Source organism: Opisthorchis viverrini, assembly GCF_000715545.1.
Source record: "Opisthorchis viverrini unplaced genomic scaffold opera_v5_45, whole genome shotgun sequence".
Lineage (NCBI taxonomy): Eukaryota > Metazoa > Platyhelminthes > Trematoda > Opisthorchiida > Opisthorchiidae > Opisthorchis > Opisthorchis viverrini.
Window position 1 is genome coordinate 455,214 of NW_008751701.1, and position 14,110 is coordinate 469,323.

Genomic DNA, 14,110 nt, shown 5'->3' on the forward strand with positions numbered 1-14,110 from the left:
CAACGGAAAGAAGCACGAGGGTTGAGGTACTGCTAGCCTGTCCATAGACAGGGGGCGTAGGGAGGTTTGTATATAGTTCAGTTAACTTCCAGCGACTTTACCCCGTAAATCGAGAGCATAAAATATCCGAATTCTACTCCGTTTTCAAGGTCGTGGAAAACTATTCCACAATAAATTTCCCACTAAAGTGAAGACTCAAAGTTGAATTACGTTTTTTGAACAATGCGTGGGATACCCTCTGTCTTGAAGAACATTTCCGGGCGTTTTTTTAAATCATCGAAAATATTTCAACTGCTTCAGAGTTTTTTCCCACCACTGTAATAAAACGTTTATTCGTAATTGGAATGAATCAAATTTACAGCACACAGACTCTCTCAAGTTTCGGGTACGGTCTTGTGCACTCTATCGAAGTAATGTTTTTTGAAGTTACGCGGGCGGAAGTGACCAGAACTCATAGACGGTCTTTCATTTTTAAATTGTCTTTTAGTTTTTTGGATGTTCTTTTTCAGCCAAGTAGCAAAGTGTACATACTTTTTGCATAAACCACGTTTTCTGATGTTTTCCCCTTCAGGCCTAGTTTGTGGCCCGATAAACAACCTCGAGATTGTCCCGCGGCGACCCCTTTCGACCGAAATAAGTTAAAAGTAAGTAAGCTAACTTGGAGGCTGTTTTTCAGGGGACTGGCGTTGAATTTTATAGCCGTCTCTGTGCTTTAATTTTCCAGATTTAGTCGAGTTTAAAATAGTAATCGATGTGACCAAGCTTCGAGTACTGAATAGATATTTTTAGGGTGATGTACTCGCGTTTATATCGATTTCTTACAGTAGAGTATGTTGTCTCAGGTTTTTCTCCGTAGAAATATATTCTTTGTTTCACATTTTTCTCATTTCACATGCTTTGGCAATAAGCCAGCTCTAAGTCACCTTGAAGCACAAGGGACCATTTCTACCTGTCCCTCCGAATATACACCTGGTTTCACTAGAGGGGTGCAATTGGGCAGTGTTCTCCCCTACCTTTTTACCGAAGCCGAGCAATAGAACACCTCAACCAGTTCATCACACCTGCTCAAAGCTGATGTCCACTCATAAGACATTTTGGAGTTACGTAACCGAACATCGGTATGTCACATGAGCTTATCCAACAGTCTGAGATATTTGAATGAGGCAAAATGTCCTTTTGACTGATCGTATCCTAGTCATGTTTACCTGTGTTGAGGAATAACATAAAAATGGTTGGCAATTTTAGCGCACATCAATATCATTCCTGTTTATCATCCTCGTCGTCGTCAGCGGAGACGAACATCTCATTATCCACGCCGAGAGATAGTCCAAGTGGTTAGAGCGCAAATTCACTGACCGGAAGGCCCGTGGTTCGAACCCGACCCCTGCCCCCCGACTTCCTCTGTCTAGGCTTGGGCAACCTGGCAGTATCCCAGCCCTCATGCAACTGTAGCATGGCAGCTAGGCACCGAAAGTGTGCAACAGCTGAACGATTTTTCACACCGATTCTTCACTCCGTGAATCCGCAAAACTCCATCAATTTTAGCAAAGGCGTGACAGCGGAGGAAAAAGTAAAGAGACCCGGTTGGAATTGGACCTGATTCTAGCCCGCCGCAGGCATTCCAAGATGCCCACACATTCAACGCCCAGTCAGACATCACGGAGAGAGTGACAGTACGAGCGTCGCTGACACCACTTTACACAGGTTTCTTCCAACGCCTCCAGCCAGAAAGGGTCACGTGGATTCCTTCCTGTAAACCGGGCTGCATCGAATACAATCGATTCATTTCATTCTAACACACTCGTGGGGCGGGTCTCACGTAGTTGACCTCGCAGTTGCCTCTATTCCGAGGAACACCCGGAGAACAATACTCGTTTCAGTAGACTAGGTTTCAAAGCACCCGCCAGACAGCCAAGCACTCGATGTCAGCAGGGCTTCTGGGATATCGACGATCAGCTACATGGGAATGCCTTAAATTCTAGGAACCCAATGGCCATACAACAATAGATCCAGTGCCGCAACCAGGTACGCACTCCCCTTGGGAACTGTGATATTGGTTCTGACACCACAAGAGACGCACAGTGGAAAACATTATCTCTGTCTTTCAGAATCCTGCACTGACTTTAGTAGACTTGGCTTTGCCAGGTATAATACAGCTGCTAACATTCAGCGCTTTTTCTGAGTTACAGTCAGTATACGCTGTCTGCATTTCATCGGTACAGGAACACCAAGAAGTTGATTTAATGGCACTTGTCTTATTTGCTGGTTCCCAGTCGTCTCAAGATCCGGAACTTTCGAACCAGAAACAATGTGAACATCGGAATTTTGAAGAGCCTCCAGGGACCGTGTTGTTATTCCGCTGGTGAGGGACGAAGCTGAACAGAAATGGAGCCAGTAAACCTGCCTCCCCTTAGTAAGAAAGCTTCTGAAATGTTTTTTGAGCTGTCACACGCGGTCTGTTTATTTGAAAATGTTTGCGCCAACCAGGATGGTACCGTCAAGACATTTAACAGTTTTACACAGCTCTTTTCTTTTTCGTTTGGTTGCTTCTTGAATGGAAAACTTCTCAGAGTGGGTAGTCTTTCTTTACGTAGCTGCTGTCTTCAACCTGGAAAAGACTCATTGGAATGCCTTCACGATATCCGCTCTCCTAGAGGGACGGTTGCAATTCAACTTCTCTACAGGAAACTAATTTATTATTGTACCGTCTGACAAACGGTCCTCCTTGAAGATTACATCTTCCAAGTGAGGTAAAAAAAAACTGTCAAAATGCTTGATTAATATATATATTGCAAAGTTCCACTTCCCATTTCAGCCAATCCTGGAAAATTTACGAACAGAGTGGCCAGATTTCCTTTCTGCGAAGGACCCGGATGCATTCTGGTGAGACATTAAAAAAAATCAGTACCGACCTGATTTATTGACATTTTATTCACTTTTTCGAAGTAGTGCAGGCTGTTTCTTCATAATTGGACTTGTCAGCAGTGCTCATCTCCAGAAACCACTAACCTCTCGGTTAGTGGTTTGAACTCCGTTCAACCGTGAGTGGCTGGTGTGATTAGCTTTCCGTTAGACAGGACAAAATATCACTCGTCTTTCAGTCACATAAACCACATCACGTGGACACATCACGTGACCTGCTGTTTGAGTGAACACTTCTCAGATGTCAGTTTGGCTCATTCTTGCGAAATGCTCCTCCTCAGCTGCTGAAAGCTTGCTGGTCATGTGAAGGAATTTGGTGTTTTTTCCATTTAGGAATTTGCCCCACAATTGAAACCGAAAAGTTGCTCGTGGCAGAAATATCACACTAACAGTCAGTTTCCAAACACTCCCCTACAGTTTCACGAGATGTTAACTGTTGACAAACCAGGTAACAGTGTAACAGTGATGCTACTGATGGGGGGCATGCGAGTAGTATGTTTTCTCGTAAATCCGCTTCGCGTCTCTTGAAAAGCAGAGATCTGTTGCGGAATTTATGGAGTCGCCTTTTTGCTTCGATTTGAGGGAGGAATGATTGGAGTCGATGAATATCCAGGAAAGTACAAGAAGGCGCGTTCAGGAGAAGATGGATGTTCAGTTTTTATAAATAAGATGAGAATGAGAGTTTTGCTTCCCTGTCCAATAGTCTGCAACCGGTCAGTTGGCATTTTCTAATAAATAACTCCGCAGCGAAGGCCTCCTTCCTTTCACCAGTAATGTCTGGCTTTCCAGTATAGATTGACTTCACTTAGATGATGAAATCTCAGTCAAAAGTTACCAAACCTCTTCGTTCTGCCTTCAATTTTTAAGAAAGCAGTGAAACGACAGTTTCACGAAGCGAATAAAGATTTCATCTGAGGTGTCATTAGTCAGGGCCCAAATCAACGCCTGACTATGTCGCTGAAAATGCAAACTTGTCAACATACATTCATCATGGTAAGATGAACTCTTGTCACCAAATTCTACCGTATATTCACAATTTCTCTCTTCTATCCGTCCACGCCGTGTGAACTTACGTCTGATGGACTGCTTGTTGAATCGGTTATCAAACTTTCCAGCACTGTTGGCCCGAAATTTCCTCACAAACATGCCTAAAGTCATACCCACTTCAGGTTATGTTTATCGCGAGAGGTGAATTTGTCGATCCGTTCCGACGTAAGTAAGATCACTGACAACGCAACTTCTTCCGGTGGCCTCAAAACCGGCCAATCCAGGCATGCCATTCACTCTATAACAAAATAATAAGTTTTCAGCTGCGTAACTCCCATGCTACCTGAAGGGAGCAGGACGGCTTTGATACTGCCAAGTTGTTCAGAGCCCTCTAGGAGCGAGTGATCGATTGACGAGCTCTATCATGTGCCTCGTCAACAAAAGCTGGTTGCTTTCTAGTTGATTTTGCTCTATGGAGTCAATGAGTAGCTCAGAGGTGAAACTTCCTTCTGAGAAGTCTTCACTCGAGGAACCGAGAACCAAGACGATGTGATGTGGTTTTCCGTTACTCAGGAATAGGTGAAGCTAATGGGAGCAAACCATGTTGCTTAACAACCTATGTTGTCCAAACGGCTAAGTGTTTGACCACTGGCCGGAAGAACGCGGGTTCGAATCTCCTAACTCAAGATTTATGAGACGCGCACTGTTGATAAACCCGAATAAGGATGAAACAGCTGTACAGTTCTTCTAGTCTTTTCAGGATGGAATAATTTCACTTACAGGAGGAAAGCTTTATTAAACATTACAATACATTCTAAAATACCATGAATATTCTGTTGAAAGAAGGTGTATAAACTGAGAACGAATTCGATGAATGCTGTCCACGGCTATTCAACTGTTCGCTGCACTCGGCGGGCAGTGATTCACAAAAATCCCTTCGGTTACTGACCGTACGGCAGCATTTGGGCTGCACACCTAGAGCGTTTGAATGTCTCTTTGTTTGTTATGTAATGTAAGCTTGAATCACCACCTATTATCGATCGACTGATTTTTTCAACCTACAGGGAACATGAGTGGTACAAACACGGGAGATGTGCCGTCGAGGACGAATTGATCAAGGATGAGCTCGGCTATTTCAACACCTCCCTAAATTTGCATTGGAAACTTCCCATTATGAAGTGAGTGTGCAGTTCACTGTGTCACATTTTAGAGATGAGATCACGAGGTCATTTTTTCGACACACTAGCCGTGTCTGTGACGAACCACCCTCTCAAGACGTGTAAGCTTTATCAGGAAACTGTGGAGCTCCTCTAGGATGCCACCATCCTCCTGATAGGATGGAATTTGTCAGTGTTGTGGATCGATATCTCAAGTTAGTAGTGTGGATCGATATCTCAACCGATATTTCTTCCTGTAGGTGAAGACAGTCTGTGCCGAAATTTGAGAACATCGTACTGTTGCTTCATTCTTATTGAGAATCATCAGTAGTGTACAGCACACGAATCTCCGGCTTTGTCTGAACTACTGATTTCTCGGCTAGTAGTTTGGGTTATCAGCCGTTCGTGGCCGAACAGTTGTTGCCAAAATACTGACCTGGAGGATGGCAACTCGAAGTCTAACAATTGCGTTCCGAAGAGTGCGCAGTGCTCGCGATTTGCAGTAAGTGTAACACAAATGTACTGTGCTTCTCGACATTTTACTTACGGGACGAAATTTAGAACGAAGGGATGAATTTGCTGTTTTTTGAAGGGTTTATAATAAGAGTAAATCGATAAAGCAGAAAAGTAGGTGACGACGATACACAACATATCTCAATACTCTCGGAAGGATCAGTCAGGCGGAAATCTTGGCTTTACCCCAAACAGGATTCTTCCTCCTAGTTTTTTCAGTTAATTCGGGACTATCTTCCACGATTCTAGTGAATAACAAGTTTCCGCCCAGGACATCAGACTTCTCATTTCTACCAGGTAGTTCCAATGTCATTTATCCTATATTAATTTCAGCTTTCTTGAAAGAACACTCATAGGGGTTACTGATTGCTTTTTCACCACGATTAGTTTTTGGTCCTTGCATACTGCACCATAAACGAGCAGTTCAGCTCGGATCCCCAGTTAAGTCTCCCCTCAAAGCCAAATTGTGACCGAAAAGTTATCCGTGATTCCCTGATGATAGCACTGGTCGTTACCGTCTGCGGCTAATGGACTCATAGCGTCATGCGTGCACTCGAAACCGCACAAGTTTCATTCGAACAATCTGTACCACACAAAAACGAAACCAATGATGTTTTTCCCAGAAGAGTAACCGCAACTCTGTTTCAGGGTGTCAACTGCATCCACAACGGCTGTGTACGTCTCACAGAATCCTCACCCACTCTGAAACTTTTAAAATATCTGGCTGGCAAATATTCCAAGTGATGTTCCTCTTGATACTCAAGAATTTTATGCAAACGCCTCCTTATACTTTTAGCGATTTCTTCCTACTGTAGATTACTCGCCGAATCTGGGATCCATCCAAGTGACTCGGAACCTCTGGAAGTAAGAACTTCTAATATGTTTGGCGTCTTTGGGCTAAAATCGACTCCTGCTGGTGATTTTACCGACCTAGCTATCCTACTGTTTTTATTCTAAGTAGTCTGATAAAAGTAGGTTATAACGAGGGACGCCAGTCGCGCCCATATCGGATTGTTGACATCTAAATTATTTTGTCATGATTTCGAAATTGCGCACTTTCGGTAGACTGTAGTACAGTCCCCTGATACATCAAGCGACCATCGTGGACTAGAATCTGGGTGTTTCATGGCTTCGGGCTTTGCAAAAGCTTCGATAAATTTGACCTGGACATTAGTTGGCTCGTGTAAACCAAAAGATATCCTGAGTAATTTAGAGCTTGATGTCCGAAACCTGACATACGTTGGTGGCCTACGGTGTGGCTTGGTGGTGCATAAGAACACCAAAATTTTTGGATACTGCCCAATTTACAGCGAAGGGCGAATTCGTTTACTGACCAACAAGCATTTACAGGCTATGAGATAAAAAAATACAGAGTAGTTGCAAATGTCAGCATCTCCCTACATCCTTTTGAACTCTCCCGGAGGTGGAAGAGTAGTGAACAAACCCTGCGAAATGGTCCACTCATTTCCTTCCATCAGATGGAGCTTTAAACTACGTGGCTATATACTACTCGGAAGTAGCATGCGCCTTCCATGTAATCTGTCCTCACATGACACTGTCATCGGAAGCTCGCGGTATAAAAATTCAGTTGAAACTTGGTCTTGAAAGAAGACGGTCGACAGCAATCAAGCAGGGATCACAGTCATGTACCGATTTTGTCAGGTTCCCTACAATCCCCAACATCTTGGCTCAGTGCTCAAATACCCCAAGTGTGATGCAATCAACCCTAGTGAAACTTTTCGCGTCATTTAAAATATTTCTCCAAGACCACTGAGGTAGCCTGGAAACGGCCGATGTCATTGCAACGTGTCCACAAGATCCAGCTATTTGGTGTCAAGTGGCGCCTTGGGAATGCAAAGAAGTCCCTACAGATTTACTCGTCACGCAGACGCTGTTGTTTCCGATCGGTTGGCTCTAATCGACTGAGAAACATGTGTGTTTTAATTAAATCAGAGAAACGTTCCAGTAATTGTTTTAAGTTGTCTACCGCTTACACATATTCACTAAAGTGCACCTAATGTGCGCATAAAATGCCCTTTATGTGTTTGACCCGGTTAAAAGAAACAGAAGAGCTGACGGAAGATCTATGTGTTTTTTTGATGTCATACACCTTCCATGACGAGTTAAGTGGTTTTTTCGCTCTTGACCGAAGGCGTTGCAAGAAATGGCAACTAATCGGTGTCAGCATCGTGCTTCCTGCCAGTTTCTTCCCAGATTGTCCGACTGAGATGACGGAACCTCAGAATGGTTGTGGGTGACCTCGCACCATGATCATTTCTCACCCAGTTTTCTATTTTTTTTCATTTTAAGCCTGTAAACATAACCAAGTAAACGTGGTCCTGCAGCTGCGAAGTATCAGTGCCAACTTTGGTGTCGCTGTTGATAAAAATATGAGTAGTAATAGCGTGAGCCTTCTCTTAATTGTCCGGACTCGTTAGCAGCGAGCTTCTAACCAATATCTGGTGAGATTCGAATCCTTGATTTCTGAGCTGGTAACTGGGCTAGGTGGGTGGCGGATTCACAGAGAAACAAAAACGCTACTAATCTTTCACCACGAATTCCAGGCCACGTGATCAGCTGTAAACTGGCTCTTCGACGGATGAACGCGGCATCTGGAAACCAGTGAAAACAGCTCAGGTGAATTAGTCTTACGCCACTGATCCTGACGCTCCTCGCCTCTGAGAAGTTATCTGTACAAAGAATCTGTTAATATACAACCAGTCGGGCCCGAATAAAATCTTTATATGTAGAGTTTCTTTTAGACCGGATCTCGCTGAGGGTAGCACTGTTACCCGACGGCGAACTTTAGAAAAAAGCCGTGCAAATTTTTGAGGCAACTTGAGACCATTGTATGATTTTCCGTCTAATTTTTCATGTGCTGGTGATCACTCATCCGGGGAGTGATCAACTCCGGCACGCAAACTGAACTGTGTTCAGTCGAATCGGGTGGAATCATTGATCTCTCTTTCGATCCTAATTTGAAGTGAGCACAATTCTACACGACTAGGCTTTTCGATATAAACAGATATTGCCTTGTAGAACGCTATTCACATTTAAGATCGGTTGCATGCTCACAATTTTTTTATACTCGAAACTTCTCTCCTTATGTCTTGTTTGATTAAAGAAACAGAAGCTATTGGACGCTCTTGAAAGACACACGGGTGTCAAACCGGTATTGCAGTGTATGAAAAAGCATGTGAGTTAAACGTCTTTTCTTAAAAAAAAACCCATAACTTAGACATATTGTTAAGATTACCACACACCAGAGATATAGTTGGATTCTCCCATTAGAAGTAACTCAGTATGCAGATGAAAGCATCTGACGAAGTTTCATAGTTTTTTGCAAGAAATAATGAGTACGGCTGTTAAGCCACTTTACGGTGATTTGGTACCTTGAGCCATACTCTGTCACACAGTTCCGGCAAAAACTTAGGTAGATTGCAGGTTTTTTTTCTAATTTTGTCCCTGTTTTGTGGGGATATCTGAGAATCTGGATGGCTATGGTAGTCACAAGATTTGAGGCGAATGGAGACACTTATAGCTAAACGCTTCCCTGTCAGTTCATCNGGCTTATATAGCTTATAGCTTATAGCTTATAGCTAAACGCTTCCCTGTTCAGTTCATCCGAAAGGAAGCCATTCTGCGTGTGGGGTTTCTCACTTAGAGACATCAAGACGAAGGTCTTGACGCACAACCCGCTTGTATAGAACCATCGTCCCTACCGTGGACGGAACAGTTTTTTCACCTGTGTGCTTTCATTACTGTAGAACGAGCGGTAAACTGACTTTGACTGGTTGAGGACGAACTATTTTACGGTATGTCGTCTAGTCAGCAGACGTGCGAGTTGCTAAAATTATCGAATATGAGTAACTGGAAAAGAGCGGTTTTTTGCACGAGTATTTTGCTGGCAGGCTTGTGCTCAAAGCCTATCGTGCACCTTGATCAATATCTGCATTGGTAATCAAACAAACACCTCTGTTGAAAAGTCCCCTTCTTAGATCCTTTAGGTCTATATCTAACAGGTTTCTGAGTGGTATGTCAAGTCACGGAACCACCGACTCTGTTTTACTTTGCTTCCCATCTTTTTGGTCAGGTTTTCTGAAGCCTAAATGGGTTTGGCAACGTAAAAGATTATAGGGGGCCTAGAGTTACTGATTTTTTAGTAATACCCTTCACTACTCAATGACCGTAGCATTCGGTGAATGTAGAATGCCCATTTGGTGTAAATAGATTAAAACCACAGGTCACAAGGCAGATTCTCCGCAAGCCTACTACGTGAGCCCTCGCAAACCTTCGACGGGAATGATATTTTCAGACAACTTTACAGTTTTGACTGAGATTTATCCCAGTAAGTTAAGTCAAACTATACTGGAAAACCAAAAATCGTAGTAGAGTTGGCGAATATACACTCATTTGCAAACTAATTTGGTTTCACCTGGAACCGAGGTGAATCTCTCGTTTGTGATGTTTTCAGGCAACTGAATGCGCTGCACCAGGCCGCCTCATGTTTCAGTCGCTACGATATTTCAGATATCGTGATACATATATATCCGTGTAATACACTACTCATAAGGTTGCTGAAAATCCGTCGACAGCCCACGACCTGTTCCGGCCTTTTTGGGGCTCATCAGGAAGGCGCAGTCCCCGAGTTTCCGTCAACCTTATGTTCTACCTGAAACCAAATTGCACGAAATTAGCGAACTACACTCATCACTCATTTTAGTTTCAAGTAGACCTTAAGGTTGACTGAAACCCGCGGACTACGCCTACCTGATGAGCCCCAAAAAGGCCGGAACAGGTCGTGGGCTGTCGACGGATTTTCAGCAACCTTATGAGTAGTACGTTACAAAGATATACATAGTAGAGTTACTTCATCCTCATTGGAAATCAACAGCAGTGCGCATCTCATGAACTTCGAGTGGATATTCATCGCGATACTGATTCACGGATTTCGGCAACTCCAAATTACCGCCACAAGGTCGTGGGTTCGAAACCCCTTCCACTGCTGTTTCGTTACTAATGATTCCAGGTAGGAATGAAACAGCTGTGGAGTGGTTCTGGGCTTTTCAGCATAGACTGGGTAATGGAAATTCCCAAATCTACATTTAATTAATTACCGCCCCAGGGACACAAACTACCGTAAGATCGGCTCTGTTTTGCTTTTTGCAGGTGTTATCCAATATTACCACGCGTTTTTGACCTTGCTCTTTCAGGGAGAAGCTGCCAAACTTTTGGAAGTCCGCATCTGTTTCAACCCCAAACTGGAGATGATCAGCTGTTACCAGCAAGGCATGAACGAAGGTGAAATCGATATCAATGCTGGCCGGAAAATAGAAGGCTCCATGCCATGTCCTGACAAGCTCATCCTACCACAACACCCAGAAAGCTGAGGGGAATGAAACTCTTATTCTATCCAATGAATTTGCTCTTGCATTTTTTGGGAACCCACCTAATTTTGATCAAACGCAATTCCGTTAGCTAATTTTCATTCCGGTCTTTGATGTCAGATATTTTATCTCGTTGCGCTTTTTCTGGTTTTCAGAAACCACTTTGACCTGTTGAATAACGTTCAGGGTTGTGTTCAATTGGTGGTTTCCCTTAAAATGTTCTGTCTTGTTTGATTTTGATATTGAAATCTGATGAATTCATCAAAAATGTTAGGTGGTAACTACTCACATGATGTGTGATGGTTCCTGCTAGCAGGGTGTAGTAGCTGCTTCGGTGTGTCATAGAGTTTGCGCGTGTGCGTGTCCGTTCGTCGTTCCACCACCGATCTGGCGTGGCTGATTGGGTGCGTTTCCGATTGATTTGCTCACGTGACTGGCTTGTAGGTGGACTGGATATGTGACTCAGTTGTTTTCTGACCCGTCACGAAGGCGGACCAGTTTGGCCGCGTGTACACAATGCACCCGTGTCCGTAATTACGTGTTCTTCTGACTTACTGTGAATTACAATACAGGGTATTCTCCGCCGATGACATTTGAAACAGGAACTAAAACAGCTACGTACCGAAGGTTACAGGTGGTTCTACCGGGCCGTGAAGATGTTTGATGAAGTGCGTTCAGGGTAACGAACACGTTGATTGTTGCTGTCTCAAGACACCCGGTTTTCTCGTCCCAGAATTCCCATCAGGGACGATGGCCATTACCAGCCCAACTGAATTTGCTTGCTAGGACTGTTATACCACGCTACCAAGTGGTTGGATTAAATTTGTCGCTACATGGTACAGGGCTGAGTGAGAATGTGTTAGGCGGAACGGATCCCTGTTTACCGCTCGCACACCTGTTTCTGCTACGGGCGAGAAGTCCATCCCACGCAAGAGTGGTCAAGAATTCGGGACGCTTGCCGGCCCGGCATCAAGACGAGATCTGATTGGTCGAAGGTCCAACAGCCAATCATGACCAATCATTGGCCGAATGCCGGTTGCCAATGGCGCATCCAGAACGCGTCAGAATTTCCAGAAAATTATTGCCGCCTCCGCTATAACTATGAAGCGCTGTGCACGCTGTTCCTGACTTCTTTTTGGGTGTTAATATACCTTGTACATCTTTGGTGGTTGTTTTGACGTGAACGCCAGCTTGGGAGGCTCAGACCGAGAACTAAGATGAGAAAAATACCGTTACTACAGAATGGCCGTTTAGGTACATGTTTGAACTGGGAATCGGAACGTGTGGTCTTAGTAGCACCTTTTCAGGCGTGAACTGCTCGTCAGTGTGTGAGAACGTGGAAATTTATGGGGTTTTTGTATAAGTTTATAAAAACTCATTTCTACGTGTTTCCGGTCCACCGAAATCTGCTCTCATTCACTGTTGAGAGCGCAAATTCACTGGCAGGATGGTCTATTGTTCGAACCCGACCTCTCCATCTCGAATGCTCCAGACAATACCGCAATCCTCATGCATTTTTCGGGGGTCACGACACCTCAAAACGGTGTCACAGCTGAGAGAGAATTTAGTCCGGGATATGCGCTCAGCGTCATAAACCGCAGTGTCACATTCGCGATACGGCTGGAAATCAATGAATTCAAATGTGAAACATGAAGCGATCAATCATACTGCGTTCTGATGAAGTGTTGTCCGTTCTCTTGAAGTAACACTACTCATAAAGTTACTGAAAACTCGGCAACCTTGGGAAGTATACTGCGATATCTTGAATATCGTACCAACTGATACATGACGCGCCCTGGTACAGCACATTCAGGTGAAGAACAGCATAAACGGTGAGTCTGACTTGCATATGAGTGTATTTTTGAACTTTGTGCAATTTGGATTGAAGTTGATTGACGGAAACTCGTGGACTGCGCCTACCTGATGAGCCTCAAGATGAGCGGAACCAGTTGTGAAATGTCAAACAGTTTTCAGATGGTTTATGATTAGGATGTCTTCAAGATCGTTTCCGGAGAGTGCTGTTTCCCAAACTGACCCCTGTTGCACAATTACTGTAATTGCAGAAACTGCTACGTTCAAGGCTCACGTGAAAAGTTCTAGGCGGCCTAAAAATGATACCAAAACCGGAACTCATTTCTCAAGGAAGAACAACCAATCAAATCTGTCCCACCGACACCGGTTGATCCAATCAAATTCTAATACCAACCGAAATTCCCATTGGTTGCATTCGTGTCGCGTTGACGTATAGAAACCGTTGCAAGAATAGTCCGCCTGATCACCGGCATTGAATGCGATCGAAACAGTGTTTAAACGGCGATTTTGTGACACAGCTAGCTCACATTTCCAACGACTGACAAACACGCAGGAAGGAAAGGCTATTTTTGCAGTAAATAGCGCGGGCGAATTCTGTTTGATTACATCGATCCTCATGGCTTCAGCATCGATACTAATCGGAATCTAATTGACCTCGTCCAGCCTGAAGGCATCCGGTAGATAACAAAAGGGGTGTTCTTCTTCCGTAGGGAGACTAACCTAAGCCAGATGTCACACAATATCAGCTGAGATGCTATTCTTTGTCTACGTCTCATCGGATACCTCACACAACTGGGGGAACGGGAGGCAAGTGGTCGAATTCGTTAGCTCGTACCCTAGTTGGGAGTTGAGCTAAAACTCAGGTGAAGATGAGAGAACTTTTAGATTATATCGCACAAATTTCTTAGCCTCTTCGCAATCGAGATAGCAAATGAGACTCCTTCAAGTGAGGGGCTGAGGTAGGTTTTTAATTTGAAATTGTTTTAACGGCCATCCCAAACAAATGCTTCCTTCAGGCAATCGTCAGAACCGTCGTACTGGGTTTCAACTCTGTTCCAGCACTGTCGAACTATTATCCTGTCAATATCAGCTTTCTGTGTACTTTGTCCTGAGCTCCTGCGTTCGACCCCTCAGTTGGATTGACGTCGGCAAAGTGCTGTTGGCCATCTTACTAGGGTTACAACGTAGAATGAATATTAGTGAAGTAACTAGGTTGAAAGCTTCCAAGACAGACTCCGCGATCACAAAAGGGGCATCTGTGAGGTGACAGCATCAGTGACAATGTTAGACTGTCGAAACAAATGATAGGTTTTACAACCTGTCCGGAGTCTC

General features: G+C 44.1%; 1 protein-coding gene across 1 annotated transcript; it reads left to right on the plus strand.

Moving 5' to 3' along the window:
• Window positions 1-601: 601 nt before the first annotated feature.
• On the plus strand, window positions 602-11,246 carry T265_13196 (hypothetical protein; the record flags this gene model as incomplete). Its single annotated transcript, XM_009167713.1, has 5 exons — window positions 602-644; window positions 2,816-2,883; window positions 4,974-5,087; window positions 6,395-6,443; window positions 10,793-11,246. Coding segments are annotated over 5 exons (450 nt in total), but the record flags the coding sequence as incomplete, so codon positions are not given.
• Between the last annotated feature and the right edge of the window lie 2,864 nt (window positions 11,247-14,110).